This window comes from Schistocerca piceifrons, chromosome 3 (assembly GCF_021461385.2).
Source record: "Schistocerca piceifrons isolate TAMUIC-IGC-003096 chromosome 3, iqSchPice1.1, whole genome shotgun sequence".
NCBI classification, from domain to species: Eukaryota; Metazoa; Arthropoda; class Insecta; order Orthoptera; family Acrididae; genus Schistocerca; species Schistocerca piceifrons.
This window is the reverse complement of record NC_060140.1, coordinates 266939996-266960563: the sequence shown is the minus strand read 5'-3', so window position 1 is coordinate 266960563 and position 20568 is coordinate 266939996. Positions and strand designations below refer to the sequence as shown.

The 20568-nt window shown below is 38.4% G+C and overlaps 1 protein-coding gene across 3 annotated transcripts in view; it reads left to right on the top strand.

Moving 5' to 3' along the window:
- LOC124788077 (phospholipid phosphatase 1-like) overlaps positions 1 to 16307 on the top strand; it is a 781858-nt gene extending 765551 nt beyond the window's left edge. For 2 of the 3 annotated variants that reach the window (XM_047255170.1, XM_047255169.1), the window contains exons 4-7: positions 5583 to 5815; positions 9003 to 9123; positions 12290 to 12466; positions 15342 to 16307. In XM_047255170.1, the coding sequence (XP_047111126.1) occupies positions 5583 to 5815; positions 9003 to 9123; positions 12290 to 12466; positions 15342 to 15548 (738 nt within the window). In that variant the 3' untranslated portion in view covers positions 15549 to 16307. The remainder of the gene's footprint in view (positions 1 to 5582; positions 5816 to 9002; positions 9124 to 12289; positions 12467 to 15341) is intronic. The other variant, XM_047255171.1, reaches the window with a different exon arrangement.
- The last annotated feature ends 4261 nt before the right edge of the window (positions 16308 to 20568 follow it).

The following is a 20568-nucleotide window of genomic DNA, read 5'->3' as shown; positions in this document are numbered from 1 at the left end:
GCCTGAATCTTTTAAACAATTTCGTTGAGATGCTTGGAGCTCGCGAAGTAGAAGAGTCGGTTGACAGGCCTTCTGGGTGTAGGAACCACGGTTGTCTGCAAAGAAAGTGCTGTTTGAATAGCAGTGGTGATTTCGAAGTTTGGACAAGGACGATATACTGTGATTCACAAAATATTCTTCCAGTACGGAAAATTTATAAAAATGTGTAGGTGCGTTTCCTGGTCACGGCTGTTGAATGATGAACTCTTTCCGTTCCAGAAAACTTGGGCAAGCATATGGCTTAGTGAGCACCGTGTGGTTAGCACGAAGAGGCCTGATCAGCTCGTGGAGTCATTAACTAGCTGGGGATGCTATTTAATGGGAGAAACGGACTTAGCGAGATCAAATTGAGTCCAATAAACTGAATTAGTTTCCGTGGAATTGAAGTTTTTTATTCGTTTTTCGTAGCTCATATTCATTGCAACAGCCATGTAATCTGTATCGTACGTCAGGATCATCTGCATTCCGGTCGTGACTTCACTGGATATCTCGGAAGCTTAATGAATTTCTTAGGGAAAGGATCTTAATTAATTTATTAAGGTGCCACCATGAGTCAGTGATATCAAAATATCTGGGTTTTTGGTAATAAACGGGGATTGCAAAGTCACCCGATCTTTCACGAACGTATGCGAAGTTGTGTGGAGCATAAATTTCAAATCTTGAAGGACTATCGATTTTTGAGTCGAACGGGAATTGTTGCTAAGACTTTGTATCTCTCACATTTTCGCGTCATTCGACCGAAATAGTCAGAATGAACAACTCAAAGTGGTTAGACCCGTAACGTAATCAGTTAGTGTAAGGGCTCTAAGCATTACATACTGTATGTTACTGGATAATGGCAGAATATTATTTTTTTATCTCATTTTGTGTGATGTAATTATGAGCACTTTGAATGTTGCGCGGACACACGACGCCGCATAAACACAATGTACAGTATATGTAATTTTAATGATAGTTTATGTGCAATCCAATCAAGGCCATTTATTCTTGATGTGCTTATATAGCCATACTGTGGAGCAGACGCCGAGCGGCAGTAATAAGAGACTGCTTTATGTAGTGACTTTGTAGGATCGCGACTCAAAATGAAATTGTACATATCTACCGAAACACCATAGAAATTGCACCCGACTACTGTTGGAAGAAACTCCCGAAATCTATTTTACGTTTTTGTCTGTAACTTTCAAAATAATACATAAGAAATGCTTCTCTTCTTACGGATTTATGTCCATAGTTCAGGTATTTACTTTTCCAGAATTACAGCAACGACTTGGAATTTTTCAAAAATAGGACGTATTTTTTTCTATGATATAGCTGAAGTATTTAAACCAACTGTATACAGATCAGTTCAAACATAAGTTCTGTCAGTTTTACTTAGGGAGCTAGAACAATTAGGAGTGAGTGCAGGTTGCTGTACATATTGGCTGTGTTCAGCTGGATGTTGTGGTGACTGAATTTTCATTTAAATGAGGTATTCAAATGAGAGCCCATTTTCCTGAAAGCACTTCCATACTGGGGAACTGATCTAGACCTTGAGCCACGCTACAGATCAATCTGTCACCACAACCAAGATTTCAGAAGGGGGGGGGGGGGGCGGCGGCGGCTATATCACACTCTGGCCAAACATATGGTATCTTCTATCCGTTTTATAGTCAATCAGTAAGTGACATCAAAAGCTAACTCCAGGACACAATCTACAAGTAGCTTATTGATCCTCCAGCGTCACATTTCCCGACAGTTTACCACAACAAACCGTAATAAAGGACAAAAATGTTCAAATGTGTGTGAAATCTTATGGGACTTAACTGCTAAGGTCATCAGTCCCTAAGCTTACACACTACTTAAACTAAATTATCCTAAACACACGCACCCATGCCCGAGGAAGGACTCGAACTTCCGCCGGGACCAGCCGCACAGTCCATGACTGCAGCGCCTTAGACCGCTCTGTAATAAAGGACACATTTTACGGAGATCTTTAATGCAGTGTATGGTAACTTCGCTGTGTGCTTTATATTTTTGGTATTTTTATTCCTAAACCTCAGATGTTTAGTGTTTTGTGCGCCCAAACCACGGCGTTTATGAGTTCACGTGACGAAGCAGTGGTGTTTCCTTGACGTCACGGATGTTGTCCTATGATTGGCTGACCGCCGTGATAATTTGCACATCGTATTTGTCGTATTTATAATTGTGTATTACAAAAATATGCACTTTAAGTGACGAAGCGCACACAACTATTTAGCTCGATTGTACATTGCTCGGTTAAAATTGAGTGTATAACTGTTGCTTGGGTTTACACTGGTGGGTCTGGGCGCCTCAAGTTCCTTCACATTCATCCTAACGGCATGTCCCAAACTTTTTCTGACATACTGCACACTGAATTTATATTGTACTACTTTCGAACTCGTCGTATGCTGCTGTTACTCACAAGAAAGTAAAACTCTCTAAACTCATGTATAATACACTCACAAAAAGAAACTTGCTAATAACGCACTTTGTCCGCAGCTCGTGGTCGTGCGGTAGCGATCTCACTTCCCACGCCCGGGTTCCCGGGTTCGATTCCCGGCGGGGTCAGGGATTTTCTCTGCCTCGTGATGACTGGGTGTTGTGTGATGTCCTTAGGTTAGTTAGGTTTAAGTAGTTCTAAGTTCTAGTGGACTGATGACCATAGCTGTCAAGTCCCATAGTGCTCAGAGCCATTTGAGCCAATAACGCACTTTACCCGCAGTCAGCAAGCAAGGAAACTACAGTAACGGGACATATTTTGCATATGAGGTATTTTTCGCGCAGTTTTTCCTCTAATCATTCGTGAAACTCTCGCTACATATGCGAGGGTAATTCCAAAAGTAAGGTCTCCTATTTTTTATATATATATATAAGTACAGAGTTCTGTTTGTGTGGCAGTTGGTCACACTGTTACGAAGAGTGCTTCACGCGCTGTGTGTAAACATGCGCACGTTGCGCTGAGGCGCTCAGTCTTGGCTTGGCAGCCGTTGAGAATGGAGCCCCCGTTGGATGTTACCGCCAAGTGCGAATTGCGCGCAGTTATTCGGTTTTTGAACGCAAAGGGCACTGCGCCGATTGAAATCCATCGCCAATTGACGTCAGTGTATGGTGAGTCGTGCATGGATGTCAAAAGTGTTCGCAAGTGGTGTAGAGAGTTTGCAGCTGGTCGGACCGAAATTCACGACGAACAAAGGAGCGGGAGACCGTCAATTTCTGAGGAGTCAGTGTTGAAGGTTGAGGAAAGCATGCGTGAAGATCAGCGGATCACCTGGATGATCACTGCATGTTGGTTCCTGAAGTTTCCTGAAGCACCGCTCTCAGAATTTTAACGGAAACACTGAACTACCGGAAGGTGTACGCAAGATGGGTGCCATGTATGCTGACTGAGGACCACATGCGGCAACGAGTTGATGCTTCCCGCGCATTTCTTAACCTGTGCATACCACTTTACACCTGAGACCAAGCAACAATCACGCCAGTGGCGGCATCCTTCTTCGCCAAAGCCGCGTAAATTCAAACAAACACAGTCTGCCGGTAAAGTCATGACAACCGTTTTTTGGGGTCGGAAAGGGGTATTGTTGGCAGACTTCATGCCCACTGGGACCACAATTAACGCTGACCGGTACTGTGAGACTCTGAAAAAAATCAAACGGGCAATTCAGTACCGGAGAAGAGGAATGCTGAGCAAGGGCGTACACATTCTCCATTGACAACGATCGCCCACACATCGCCGGGCAAATCGTTGCTCTCCTGCAACAGTTCCAGTGGAACATAATCACCCACCCACTCCATAGTCCTGACTTGGCGCCCATTGACTATCATCTGTTCCCTAGGTTAAAAGAACGTTTGGCCGGAAAGCAATTCAGCTCCGACGACGAACAGCATGGCGGCGAGCTGGTATGACATGGGCATGCAAAAACTGCCTCAGCGTCTACAAAAATGAATCGACAGAAGTGGTGATTATGTCGAAAAATAGCTAAATGTTCAAGCTGTAAACTGATGTAAACCATTGTAGAAATAAATAAATAAATAAATATGAGAGAGAGAAACAAAGAGAGGGGTGGAGAGAGGGTGTGAGAGTTGGTGATATGGTACTGTACTCTATTGCATTCTGGCGAGACATCTGCAAACTTATTCCAACAGTGGTTGGAATTAGAATAGCCAAAAAAGCTGTCTAAAACACTATCAAAATAATAATACTAAACGTCGATTAATGACGCATGAAAGCATAATACAGAGACAAAGATTCGTTAGCAAAGTTTCAGCGGCTCTGTTCATTATCTTTTGATGTAAGCAGTGGAACTTGAAAATTGTGCGCAGATTGGTAGGATAGCTTTACGCCGAAACACCATAGCCTCCGACACGCCCCCATACCTATGCTACATAGAGCTAAGCGGCATTTCAAGGCGCAGCATGCTGTGGCATTATGACTAGCTGCTACCTGTTCGAAAAACATCACTTGATATTACATATCAGCAGTTCCAAAAACGTTAACCGATGTTCTTTACATCCGAATGGGAATATGCGAAATGCGTTCTGATTACTTACAGAGATATTTATTTTATTATAAATTTTGCGGTGGCTTCGCCCCAGAGCCTCTAATTACAAGCCGCGCCTGCTCACGGTATAAGCCTAGGCTGCTATATTGTCGTGTAGGCATTCGCTGAGCATCAACAACATGTCATAGTACTCGGTGGATTTGTTTGACTTGTTTATTCCCGTCAGTGCCCATGGCTGACCGAACATCGTCTGTTCGTGTATTCCGACCTGCCTTGTATACGGAACTGTAAAGATACGTTGCACAGTCTAACATAACTGAACGTTACTTCAAACAGCGTGTAGAGGAAGCTTGCCGCTCCATGATGTCACTAAATTTACATCTCGCCACCAGGTCATTAAGATGGCACATCAAGCTGCGCATTCAGGAAAATGGACACTTCTTTGGACATCTTCCTTAAAATGAACATTCCGACACAAGAGCACCATCCGAACACAGCCAAATATGTACAGCATGTAGCACCCATCTCAAAAACTCCGAATGTTTCTAGAGGCCCAAATTAAATTTATTTAAATGTTTTGAATTCATTTGTACACAATACAACAGCTACCTGATAGAACAACATAATATTCTGTTTAAAAAACTGTAACTTATTGCAGTAACTCCCTGCAAGATAACTAAACGTACTATGTTCGAACATCCACAGAAAGTGTAAGGTTTCTTACGTCTATCCATCTAAATAAACATACTTTTTCCGTACTATTGGGTAACTTAAGGACGCAAAAACCTTATCTGAAATATACTTTATGTAAAGACTTTGCATTTCCTTTAATAGAAGCAGGTCCCTTAATCACTCAAAGATGGTGTTGCCTTATTTTATAAAATTACCTGAGACACATTCGTCTCAGAGTTGCAGTAACAGTATATTTGCATATTTACTAGACACCGCATTGAAGCATACCGTGCTATATAGTCACCAAATGCCGGATAGCGGATAGTGGCCTGTCTAACAGAACTTTCATCTTGTTGGTTTGTTTTGGACCAGATCTGGGTGGTGGAGACGCTGTGCGTGGCATTCCTAAACGAGTATGACGTGCCCAAGACGAAGAAGCAGTGCTGCATGCAGGGCCTGTGGGAGGCGTCGCGCTGGTACCGCGACTTCCTGCTGGGGCTCGCCATCGTCTTCCTCACCACCGAGGTGGGCAAGGTGCTTGTGGGGGAGCCCAGGCCGCACTTCCTAGACACCTGCCGGCCCACGCAGCCACCAAACTGTGACGGGTGAGTCACAACACACATTATTTTAAAATTACAACCACGGAAATGTAAATGGAAAATTTTACACCACAGACACCTTGATCAAACATTTCCAAACTCCAGGATTGCTGTTCCTGTGGGATATGTTGTTTAAAATTTCATTCTTATGCAAGCCTCATTTCAGTACAGGAAAAAGTCATTCCTACATATGAAGAATGATAAGTATACGGTAACTAACCAAAGCAAGTGCAAGTGGAGCTTATCACCATCTTTTTGACAGATCGCACCTACAGTTAGCTGTTGTACCGTGACTAGGAGGAGTGGTGACAATATGGACTCAACTTTTTTTTCTGGGGTACCAGTGACATATTCCAACAGGATAATACAAGACTTTGCAATTCATTTCACACTACAAATGCCAGAAGGCATATATGGACCCTGAAATGCTGTACCTGGTCATCTGCATCACCCATGAAACCCACGTGGGATGCAATAGGAGAATGTATACTTTAAAACCCACCTCCAGCCATCAGTCTTCATGAACTGACACATCGTGTGTGTTAGCCATGGCAAGAAATTCCTTAAGATGGCATTTGGAGGCTGTTAGCTTCTGTGTCACAATGAGCACTAAAGTCTATTCTTGCCAGAGAAGAAAGACATCATGCTGATGTTGACAATGGGCATCAGTTAAGAGTGGAATGAAACTTTGATCATTTAGTACCTATCATGTGATGAACATCTCCACAAAGGTGAGCATGGTGCTTCATGATAAATGCTTCCCATTTCTGTCAGTGTAGTAACCAGCAAAATTGGTGCAAAGCATTTCAGCAGAACTGTCGTCTTGAAGTATCTCAGCCATGTAGGCTTTTGCTGCAGTACTGAATATTGTCAATTAATTGTGATTTTAACTGTAAAATGTTTGGTCACACACAACTTATGAGGCACGAAAAATCTACACACCCATATTTTACCATCCTAACAATTATGCAAAAACAATATTTTTCAGTTTAAATTGTTTTATTGTTTTTAAAAATATCCAACATATCTTTTATATACTTTTGCGTGCATTTGAATCAATTCTGGAAAAAATTTTCCACTCTGATGTTGACATCTTAAAAACACTGTTTTAGAGAGATTCAGCTGCTACTTGGGATGATCAGAAGCACAGTCCATGCATTTTGTTTGACATAAGGGAACAAAAAGAAGTCTGTAGATGATGATTCAGATGAATGTGGTAAATGAGACATTAATTTGATGTTTCTCTCTATCTAGTGATTAGTTGTTTCACATGCAGTGTGACAGATGCCATTGGTATGGTGGGAAAATCATGTGAAACTTTTGGTTGTTTTTCCTGATGTCATGGATAACTTGAGGGTATATAAATTACTGCTGTGACATTCATCATTAACTAATCTTTGATCCTCTAAACCAATGTCATTATGTATTCATTGTAAGCAATGAAATAAGCAATGACATCTTTCTTTGAAGGACAATGTGGTGTTGTTGACCATGTTTCCTTTGGAGATTTTGGCTGAAGGCACACCTTTATCTGGTATCCATCTGCTTGACACTCAAGGATATGACAGTTTCTCTCATTTGAAACAAGAGTTTCAAGTGTTTTGAAATGAAGGATTCTTGGGAAGATAATTTCAGACAGCAAATATTGCAGACAGCTTTACATTCACTGTTGGCAGGATGTTAGTGCATTTTTCAAAATTAAAGAGGAATGTTTAGAAATCATTAATGTTAATTCTGCCCCTGCTGGCATATTATTGTTTCAGTTGCAATTTTAAAATACTGTAAGTAGGTATAAAGAATGATAAAAGATCAGAATACGGTGTGATGTTACATAATCTCTTAAAAACATTATTAAAAAAGAATATTTATTGGATCAGACATTGTAACAGAAATATATGTTTATTAATTAGTATATTGTTCTTGTGGGAGTGCTTTGGTGGTGCTGATGTGTAAAATCTAGGACATATCCTTTTTTCTTGGATCTTATGTTGTTTAGTTTTATTTGTTTATTCTATGTTATTAGCAGATGTATAAATATTCAACAACAATGTAAGAGTGTTTTTCTAAAACGATTTTCTACTACCTTTCAAGCTTTTATTTCCTATAGGTGATCTCATTCTTCATCCCACTATTTTGAGACATGTGGAAAAAAGATAAATTTTTCACATTCATTTTGCATTCTTGTATGATGATTATGGTAATAGTTTTTTCAGATTATTTCTGTGTATATTACGTTTTAGGAGGAAAGTGAAAAATAGATCATACTCCAATAAAATGTGCTTGAACCACTGCCATGAACTAAAGTAGTGTTGAAACATGTAAGGATCCAAACATCGCAGCCACTCACACGATGGTGTGCTGGAAAGTAATGCTTCCAATGTTTTTTAATGTGAAAACCCTTAAAGCTTTTCAAATAAAAAAAATTCTGAAATTTGAGATCTTTATTCTTCAGATCCACATATTTGCAGCCATCTGCAGCTAGATGGCTACAAATTGTAGTCTGTAACATGGCAGTGTGGAATGAATTACAGTGGTTTATGAGAAACAGCAGGAGTTCAGAATTTGAAGAATTCATACACACATGGAGCACCTTCTCTCTCAGTATGACAATTCCAGACCACACATGAGCACTGCGGCATTTGCAACAATCAGATGTGTTGGATTCACTGACATTGATCATCCTCCATACCGTCCCAAGTTGGTCCCATTCAATTTTCATCTGTTTCCGGAAGTTAAAGAAAACCCTAGGGAAATCAAACATTCAACAAACTGGTCTCTTGTTGAGAGAAATGTTTGTCACCTTGGTGACTATGTTGAGAAATAAATATGTAGACATGAAGAATAAACATGTTGAATGTTAATGAAGTTTGTTTTGTTTAAAAAGGTTTAAGGTTTTTCACATTAAAAAATTGGAGGTATTACTTTTCAGTGCACCTTCATACACTGATGTAAACATTTATCATTGCTGAAAAAACCTGAGAAATGAACAGTAGATTCCTATTAAAACACAACAGCATTATTCATCCCCAGTTCAGTTTTTCCTTGTTTTACTTTTCTTTACTAGTTTTATTGTATTTTTTCATGTCTAAGTAAATCTGTAACTGAGTCATTTATTGTTGCAGTTAGGTGCTGCATCATTCTTAAAATGAGTGAGAGCTCTTAAATGTGTGCAACACTTGTCTTTTCATTTCAGATATGTGAATAATTTCACATGTACCAATAAGGATGTTGGGAACTGGTATGTACGAGACTCAACAAAATCCTTCCCCTCAGGTCATGCTTCATTATCAGTGTTTGCATCAGTTTTTACAATGGTGAGTTGTTACAATAAATGTCATTAAAATACTTTGCTGAAATTAATAATTGCACCTGGGACATTCAGATGGCTGTACAAGACAAAACAGATATTCTGTGAACTAGAAACAATGAATCAATATTGAGTTTCTTTTTCGTTATAGCCACTTTAGAAATGTGTCATACTGGAGTAAAATATGACATTGTTCCAAGTTTATGTTAACCAAATCTTTCAGGTGGGTTGTAGGAAATCTGTATGCTCACTCTAACGCTAAAGGGGCTGTCTTCATTATTCTGGTGTGGTAGAATTTTCATGTAGTTTTAACTATACTGCCTAACTAATGTGGCAAAAAGGTGAAAAGAACTAAGAGTGTAGATGCAACGTGGTGGTGGTAGTGGTGGTGAAGAACTTTGGTATCTGTAATTCTCCACTTTCCTTATCTAGCAGCATAATCTTCTCTCTTGTTGTAAATTTTCATACATATAATTTACATGATGCTACTGTAGTTGGATCATTAAGACAGACACCCCATGCCCCCACCCCCTTTCAGCTAGCCAATAACTTTTAGCTGAAGGATCAATGTGGGATCAATTACTAAAACTTCCAAAATCAGTTTTTCATCTACATCTTCTCATGCTATTATGATAATGCAGTTGGAATAACATTTCATGTGCTACTGATACTTAGGTGTTCATCAGGACATTGTCACATTCACTTAAACACATTGACAGACTGATAGGTCTTTCATTGACATTTCTGCCCAGTTTGAGTGTAAAACGTCTAGTTAGAGAGTATAGCTATGTAGATACTGATTATGCAAACCACATGTTGTTTATTTCTCACATGAAATCTTTAAAGCTGTGGATCAAGGCGATTGGATGGATGCAGTATTTTTGACTTCCAAATATTTCTTGGTATATTGGATGAGGAAAGTTATCTTGGATGGACGATCATTGGCAGAAGTAGAAGTAATTTCAGGTGTCTGCCAGGGAAGTATGTTGGGAGACTTGCTGTTGGTCTTGTATAATGAGCTTGCAGCTGATATTAATGGTAACCTCAGATATTTTGCAGATGATTCATTTATGTATAATCAAGGACTGTGTAAAAAAAGTTGCAGACATATTCAGTCAGATCCTTGAAAGTGTTAAAATATTGCAAAGACCAGCCACTTGATTCACAAGTATGTCACAAAATAGAGAATAGTAGTATCCTATAACTAAAATGCCAGTGATTCACAACTGGAATCAGCCAACTCATATAAATACCTTAGTGTAACAGTTTCTAGGAATATTAAATGGAATGTAATGTAGGCTCAGTTTAGGTAAGACAAGTGGCAGATACTGGGAAAATGTAGTTAGTCTACAAAGGTGATTTCTTAAGAAACAATCATGGAACCCAGCCCAGGATACTACTAAAATCTGCGAGATGCATAATAAAATGGACTAAAGCAAAGAATGGTGCCGCTAATGGTCACAAGTTTGTTTGATTCAAGCATCACAGAAATGTTGGAAGCCTGAATTAGTTATCCCCCAAAAGCCTACTTACAAAGCTGCAAGAGCCAGTATTAAGTGGAGAACCTAGAGATATTCTTCATGCTCCTATTCATGACTCCTGTATTGCCTATGGAGACAAAATTAGACTAGGTATGGCATGCACAGAGTTATTTAAGCAGCTATTCTTCCTGTTCTCCAAATGGAATTGGAACAGGAACAAAACTTAATAATGATACCATGCTTCACAGTGATTTGCAGAGTATGCATGTATATGTAGACAAAATAATATTAGAGAAGGAAAGTTGCCACTCACCATATAGCGGAGATGCTGAGTCGTGATAGATGCAACAAAAAGAGTCACACAATTGTAGCTTTTGGCCTTTAAGGACTTTGTCAGCAATTGTCTCTCTCTCTCTCTCTCTCTCTCTCTCTCTCTCTCTCTCTCTCTCTCTCTCTCTCTGTCTCTCACACACACACACACACACACACACACACACACACACACACACACACACAAAACCAAAATGCAACTTCCACACACATCTGCAGTCTCAGACAACAGAAACCACCACACTGCAGGCAGCAGCACCTGTGCATGTGGGGGTGACAACTGGGTGGGGGTAAGGAGGAGGCAGGGGTGGGGAGAGGGAGGGATAGTATGGTGGGGGTGATGGACAGTGAAGTGCTGCAGTTTAAACGGATGGCAGGAGAGAAGGTGGGGAGGGGGAGGGGTAAGTAGCAGAATGGAGAGAAGTAAAAAGAAATTAAAAGAATGGGTGTGGTGGTGAAATGACAGCTGTGTGATGCTGGAATGGGATCAGGGAGACGGCTGGATGGATGAGGACAATGACTAATGAAGGTTCAGACCAGGAGGGTTATGGGAACATAGGATGTCTTGCAGGGAAAATTCCCACCTGCGCAATTCAGAAAAGCTGGTGTTGGTGGGAAGGATCCACATGGCACAGGCTGTGAAGCAGTCATTAAAATGAAGGATATCATGTTCGGCAGCGTGTTCAGCAACAGGGTGGTCCACTTGTTTCTTGGCCACAGTTTGTCGATAGCCATTCATGTGGACAGGCAGCTTGTTGGTTGTCATGCCTACATAGAATGCAGCACAGTGGTTGCAGCTGAGCTTATAGACCACATGACTGGTTTCACAGGTAGCCCTGCCTTTGATGGGATAGGTGATGTCAGTGACTGGACTGGAGTAGGTGGTGGTGGGAGGATGTATGGGACCGGTCTAGGATCTAGATGGGAGGACATTTCTCATTTCAGGGCACGACGAGAGGTAATTGAAACTCTAGCGGAGAATGTAGTTCAATTGCTCCATTCCTGGATGGTACTGAGTTATGAGGGGAATGCTCTTCTGTGGCCAGACTGTGGGACTTTGGAAGGCGGTGGGAGACTGGAAAGAAGGTACAAAAACAAATCTCCCATGCTGACAAAGGCCTTAATGGCCAAAAGCTATAATTGTGTGAATCTTTTTGTTGTGCCTATCGTGACTCAGCATCTCTGCTATATGGTGAGTAGCAACTTTCTTTCTCTAATATTGTTACATTCCATCCTGGATTTTCCATTGTTTGATACATGTAGAAGAAGTTATAGATCGTAGACTATATCACTATTAGTTATGTGTAAAACTGATCAGAATGCAACGTAATACTTATGGACATTCTTCATGACGGCCAACAGTGGTTCGTGCAGTGCCGTGTGCCAGGAGATATCACGTACCTGCTGGTGCCCTGGCTGCAGTGTCTGTGTCTCACATGGGCTCTCCTGTGCTCCCTCACCCGCATAACAGACCACAGGCACCACTGGTGGGATGTGCTGGGTGGTTTTGTGTTGGGTTTTGGCCTAGCAGTATTTACTGTAAGTACTTATTGTGCATTGTTTGTCACTGAAAGTTTTACGTAATTTGCAGTAAAGTAGTATCTAATGTAATGAACTGTTAAAATCTATTTAAAATAGTGCAGTGCTTCATAGGCACTCAGTTGCAAAACGGAGATGATCAGCATTGAAGTGTGCTCCTAGTTTTTCACCACACAAATTTTGTATGTTTAATGTCACATGTAAAATATAATTAGATTTTTATAAAAAAACATATAAGTATGAAAACAATTTCTTGAAGCACAGCTGATAAACGAGCGATCTAGATTACTCTTAAGATCATCAAGTGAATGTTAGAATGTTAGTTGCTAGATTTTACATTTCCTTCCTTCCTTCCTTCCTTTCACCTCAAGCACTGAATTGTGAAAACCTACATCTACATCTAAAGCTAAAATTATACTCTGTAGGCCACTGTACAGAGTATGACAGGGAAATTTGTACCGATATATGTGATTTTTTGTCCTATGCTAGTCGTGTATTGAGAATGGGGAAAACTGACGGACCTTATTTCTCTGTCAAAACCTTTATGTCTCTTATCTTCTTCTCAGCATCCCTATGCAATGATGGGGATAGCTGAATATTTGCATAGTCTTCCTCGAATACTGGTTCTCTATATTTACCCAAATATGTCAGTGCAACCAGTTACAGAGTTTGTTGCATTGTTTGGAGCCCTTATTAATGGGGCATGACAAGATATCAAACAAATCCAGGAATGGGTTTCTAGGATCATTACACACTGGTTTGACACATAAAAGTGTAACAGAAATATTTGATGATGTAGTTGATGGTAATGTAGTTGATGGTAATGTAGTTGATGATAATGTAGTTGATGTGAATCCCTGTTAGGAAAATTTACAGAATCTGTATCTGAAGAAGACAATGAACAGTATGCTGCCACTATTGTATATCTTGTGTAGGTATGATGAGAATAACATAAGAAAAAACAGAGCATGAAAAGAGGCATAAAGACATTACTTTTTCCTCCCACAATATATTGTCAGGTAGAAGAAGGTGTAATTAGATGAATGACGAACACTAATGTCACTTAAAAAAGGTTTATTCAGCATTTGCACATACAAGAGCACGGAGTGAACTGCCTCCGGCCAGAACATGTATGGTATATATACAGTTACAGAACATTCCAGTACAATGATTCTTGACATTTGTGGATACTTCTAGAATGTACTCGTACCGAAAATAGAAATTAAAATTTTACAGTTCAGGTGAGTTTTGAACTCATGACCCTCCATGCAACAGTCTAGTATCATAACCACTACAGCACAGTGACTGCACTACTGAGCTTCTTCTGCAACAATATGAATGGAATAGGAGTGAAAACAGATAATACTGGTAAAATTTCTCCCCCCCCTCCCCCCACAGTGCACTGTACCATGGCTAGCGAAGTATGTACACCATCAGTACAAAATGCTTTGAGACAGGATTAATGAAAAAAGTTAAGATGATGGCTTTAATGCTTCAGGTGACTGAGGTACTCACACATCGCCCCACCCCTCCCACTCTCCCTCTCCCCACCTGCCCCCCTCTTTGAGTACAATGTACAGAACATTCATAAAACCATGTGAAGTTGCAATCAGAAAAATCATTCTTTGGAATTTTGTTCATCTTGTACATCACATTGGCATGAATGTTGGTTATGTCATCAAAGTCGTGACACCTCACATGAATTTCTGCACCTTTTTGTTTTGTGGTAGTTTTGTGTTGATAACACAAGGTATCAACAGACATGATGATGTTTTCTGTTTTGCATTACAATCAAGTTGCAGAAGGTGCACACATCATTTTTGTTTGGCGGTCACGTTGTATGGGACAAACTCCACACACACTTTTCTCTTCCTCAAAAGAGTCTGGAAAACATTTTCAACTCTTGATATACAGATGTTACTCTGTTACACTACAACATTGACACAATGTGACCACAAGTCCAACACACAACACTGCCTTTTCATAACTGGCTGGTCCAGTGCACATCTCATGCTTACAGTTTTAGTTCAAGCTGCCACCATCGTTTCTGCACTGGCATTGCTTATATGCCAGGAATAAAACATTTCTGGGAACTTCTTGGGAGGATGGTGAATGCATAGTGAGGTTTAATGAGAACAGTGCCTTCCAGCTACAGTAATCTGATTTTTCTATTTGATTCCCCTAATAGTGATTTGACAGGATTGTCCCAGTTATCACACTGTAGTATGACCCCTAAATATTTTACAAAATGACATGATTGTGAATGACTATGTCCTTAATTCTGTGTTGTGTAGTATCGGTCTCTTGATCAAACAAATGTTTGTCTTCACAGCATCATTATCAGAAGTTGAGAGGTCAGCTGTTGTACTCACTTATTGTATTCCTACACCAAAAGTCCAAGAGTCATCAACTTCCTCACATTTATATTATAACATGTTTCATTTAAATTTTCCAAATCAAAAGATATAAAAAACCATTCACAGATATTAACAGCTTAATGAGAGTTCTATGATACTGGCAGCTATTACGAATTATATGAGTATTTACATGCAAAGTTATACAAAGTAGAGGTTGTCCTGTTAATTATGTGAAAGCCCAATCTGATATCTTTTTAAGTGTAATAGGCAAGAAGGGATCTTCATAAGTAACTTACTACCATTAATGATAGTCTACAGATCGTTATTTACAGTTAGATATTTGTAGTAACAAATATTTTGAGTTGTTTCAAATATTTGAGAGTTCTCCTCTTGATGTGCCAGTGTAGACACAGAATTTCAATGACTACTTCCTCAAAATATAAATTTTAATCTTTTCCTTGTCTAATTTATCACTATGAAATTTTACATTATATTAAAGTAGTACGTTAACTTCACAGGTAAAAACATCAGACCAGTTTTCATCAACCAAGAAGATTACCACAACCTACACAAAAGCAAGCAAACTGGACAATGTAGTACGAGAAAATGGACATATTTCAAACAATAGGCACCAGTCAGTGCGAAGACTTCTGTCATCCACATCAAGTTACTCTGCTGCTCTGACACCTGAAGAGAGGGAATTAAGAGAAGCAGCTCTTAGCTGAAGATCATTGTAGACATCTTTGCTAACAGTGTTCTTTAGGTATTTTCTTGAAGTGTACAAAGAAGGCCAAATGTCGCAATACAGTGGGAATTATTTTTTGAATGACGAGTGTAAGTGTGAACATTGATATTGTAAGAGTTGAAATTTCTGAAAAGATTGGTGTGATAGTGTTGAGTGATAGTGGATATCATTTCTTGATGAACTGTATGTAATTTTACTTTCAGTGAATCCATAACTCTAACTACCAGCAGCACAATTTCTAAGGAAATGTGAGAGAATGATAGTGTTTCAGTATAAGTATAACAGGATTCCTATTTGACAGTTATGCCTATGAAGAAGCTTAAGTGGAATCTAAAAAGTGCCTCAGATTAAGGTATTAATATCTACAAGATAAAGTGTACTGTCATGTATTGTATGTAGATACTGTGCCTTGTTCTTGTGATTTTGTATCAGCTAATATATGCAAAATACCGCATATGGGATATTGCAAAAAATATTAATGCCTAGTTTTACAGAAAAACTTGAAAGTTACTGTTAACTAAAGAGCTTTGTAAATATTTTTTGTAAATTCTTCTGGTGGGACAGTGCTAAAAAAAGCTGTAACTCTTCAAGCATCAAGAATGTGATTTATAGTACATTCCATAACACTAATATATTTTGAGACTGACATATGTTCTTTATTGTGAATAATGTAAATCTTTCTGAATAATAAGCCTGTGAAGAATTTACCACAGACCATTTCTTGCTACAATAAAATACAAAACACTGTCACCTGATTACTTCTTCAATCGACAAGATGAAGTGTTATATTTACAAGTAATAATAATAATAATGCAGAATACAGTAAATAGTAATTATTATATATGTAATGTAAATTCTATAGAATTTATTTACTGCAGACATATTTCATTTATCCTCTTAAGAATTTAGGTCAGTTAACCTCTTCCGCTCAGTTTCTGATTATTTTATTGTAAGTGTCACATACATGTGCATTTTATAATGAAATTGTAGGTACATGGAAAATTAATTTTACTTACTACACCTAGGCATGGTTGACTTAGGCCCCTGACTTATCAAGATGAAGCGACTTTTTTCTCAGTTCCTACAGAAATCCATTGTCTTTTAAAGGCACTCTGATCTCTCTAATACATGATTTGGTGATGCTAATTGGATAATATAGTGCAGGAATTGCATCTTTGACTAGTAATCAAAACTTACCGGGGCCTGGGTTTAAACCTGTCCATTGCCATTAAATTTTGAAAAAGTCAATGGCCTTGTCAAAGAGAGTGGAAGAATAGACAGAATTTCAAGTCAACCTCGTGTCCTTGGAGTGGGAAACTGCCTGTAAGAGGTGGATGAATTGACTCAGATCAATGACATGCAGATACAGAAACCAATGGAAATGGCTTCATTAAAGCCACATAGTGTATAACCACATGACATGTGGCCAGTAATTGAAAGCGCCACAGTGATTTCTCCAGTGGCAAAAGATTCTGGATTGTTCTTCCATTCAGGTCTTTGAGAGGGGACTAGTAAGGGGGAGAAACTACGAGACACAGATTGAATAACCAATGAAAGGATAACCTGCTACAAGTGTGGAACGTCAGAAGTTTGAACGTGGTAGGGAAAAAGAACATCTGAAAAAGGAAATGGAAAGGCTCAGTCTAGCTATAGTTGGGATCAGTGAAGTCAAATTGAAAGACAGGGATTTCTGATCAGATGAATGTAGGGTACTAGCAATAGCAACAGTAACAAAAATGGTACAATGGGCGTAGGATTCGTTGTGGGTAGGAAGGTAGAGCAGAAAGTGAGCTACTGTGAACACTGAGAGCAAGCAAAAGCTAACAACAGTAGTTCAATTATACATGCCAATTTCACAAACAGAAAATGAAGAGAGAAAGGAAATGTATGAGGGTATTGAGTGGATAATTCAGTATATTTGTTAGTTTCATGTTCAATGGGTCATTCGTATGATAAATTACAATGATGCAGAACAAATTATTTTATTACCTTTTACATGTTAAAAAAAATAAAGATTTTTCTATGAAATAATGGAAGTTGTCAAGAAGACACTTCTTCAATTTGTTTTGAAATTTTACTTTCTGTCAGACATTTTGTATCACTGGGTAACTGATCAAAAATTTTGGTTGCTGCATTGTGCAATTGTTTAGTGCTAAAAACAATCATAATATGAAGTAATGAATGTACTTCTCTCTTCTGGTATTTTTGTGTACATCATGGTTGTAAATGATCAACTGCAGTTCCAAAGGGACAAATGTAATGAGGGAATAAATATACTGTGAAGCAGTAGTCAATATGCCTAAATCTTTAAACAAATGTCTACAATAAGGTTGTTGGTGACAGTTGCACATTATTCTTACAGTATATTTTTGAGCAATGAAGACTTTCTGATGAGTTACGCAAGAGCATTATTCTTTGTGACATTGCTGAATGAAAATATGTCAACGTCACAATTTGTATCTTCCAAAGACTTACAATGGTTCTAAGTGCAGATGTGATGAACCAAGTTATTTTAGAACTTCTAAAATGTGCTTTTTCTGGTTCAAATTCTCATTAATATGGACACCTAAAAATGTTGCCACCCTATTTATTATGTCCTTACCATTTGCTGCTCTTATTATTGGTGCAATATCCCTAGATGTGCAGAAATGAATATGTTGTCATTTTGAATTTGAGAGTGAGATCATTCACAGAAAACCATTGGTTAATACTTCAAGAGCATTATTTACTATTTTTCTGTTGCTGTATGTATGTTTGGATTGATTATAATACTAACGTCATCTGGAAAAAGAACTAATTCTACTTCTTGTATATTAGACAGAATGCCTGTTACATATCTGAGGAACAATAGTGGACATAAAGTTGAGCTTTGTGGAAGCAGTTACTGATTCAGTACTGGTTACACAATGACTTGTCCATGGAATGGACATTTGTCATTATCCTGGATGGATTTGCATTGAAGGGTATATTCATTTTACTAAATATTTAGCAGATTGTCTTGAAGTTGGCTTCATTGTCTTATTATAAAGGTATGATAATGCTGCTGGTCTTCTTTGTACAAAGAACAGCCACTGATGCTAGGTTTATGAAAATCTGATGTAACACTATCAAATCAGAAAAATATCTTTCTTTTAACTCTTCAAACATCAGAATAACAAAATCTAACATTCATTCACTTTCCGTAAGCTATTAGTTCCAGCTTCATTGTCTACTTTTTAGCACATCACATACGTGGCTTGCCTCCACACAACTTCCTGCCCAGTGTTCCCAAGGAAGAAGATAACATTTGAAGCAAAGATATTAACTTTATCAAAGACATTAACTGATGAAGATGTAACAAAACTCGGTAGATTTGAAGGTCCAGATTTTTATGTTAAATTTTCTTAGTTTATTCTAAGAATCTCTCCTGATTGCATTGGTTTAATTACTAAGTACAACTTTCTGCATTCTTTTGGTTGGATATGACTTTATCCATTGATTGGCTATATCAGCAATTCCATAAAACAATATTGAGAAAAGGATAAATTGCAACTGACCTTAAAGATGACATATTGAGTTGCAGACAGGCACAACTACAACTCACATTTATCTTTTGGCCAAAGCCTTCATAAAAGAAAAGAAAACACACACGCACATTCACACTCGCAAGCACACCTCATGCATACATGACTGCAGAAAGTGTATCATCTCTATGGTGTGAAGCAGGCTATCCTTTTCTTAATATTGTTGATATTCCACCCTGGACTTTCCATTGTTTTTAACTGCACAAAATCTCAGTTTATCTAAAAAGGTACTGTCATTTACAAATGCCTCATATAGGTCAGAGAAAGTACCAGCTGGTACTGTTTTTTATTTAATGCTTGTAAAATTTGGTGAGTGAATAGGTAAATGGAATTCTCAGTTGAACATGTGTACAGTATGTGTACTTGTAATATAGGACAGGTCAACGTAATTTATTGTCATATTACAGTATAAACCAAGGAACTATTTACATGCACATACTTTAATATTTTCAGTTGGTTACAGGACATACATACATACATACATAAAGATAAATAATAACAGCATTCCTCATTCTTTATGCATATACTCCTCTACACTACAAAAATTCTGTAACTAATCATTTGGAAGTTACTGGAATGTCATTTCTGGAGTGTCCTTTCACTCACTGTCCTATAGCCTCTTAGGAAGATGCTTTACCAGTTGGGCATTTGGGTGTCGAGGACCTTTTTGAGCAGTTCTCAATCTTTGAGGAATATGTCTCAGATAGCCTTTCTTGTGTATGAATGAACATCTGCACTTTTTCTAGGAATGTATTCCCTGTGATTAATGAAAGTATTGATTTGTATATGTGCATAGATGGGAAAGACAATATTTGCAGATTACAGCAGGCAGTTCTGGATGAGTTTGTTTGTTTCTATTCGAAATTGTTCTAATAGCCTTATTTCTTATACAAAAATTCTTTTTATATTATTGCTACTGGAGTTTCCGTAAACAGTAATTCTATACTGTAAGTATGCTTCAAATAGGGAATGTTATACTGTACATAGGAGTTGCTTACTAGCATAATGTCAAGCTGTTCCATAATAAATATTATGGTGCTTAATTTGCGAGAGATATTGTCTATATGTTGTCTCCATTGGAGATTATTTTTGACTGTAGATCCCAAAAATTTCATAGAGATACTTTCTTTCAATTTTGTTTCAGCTATGAATATATCTGTATGAGCTTTATTTTCTCTATTTGTGAATGCCATGAACATTGTCTTTTTTAGATCCGTGGTTGAGTCATTCTGTACGAGCCGTTGTGCTGCATTATTTAATGACACAACCACCCCTCTTTCCAATGTTTACAGGTTTTCTTCTACATTCGCTATCATTTCATTGGTATACATTTTTTAATCTGTTTCACTGGCTTTGAATTTGTTTACAAATAGGGTGAACACAAACTGGCCAAGTACAGATCTGTTTGGTGTACAGTACTTAATATCCCTGATTTCA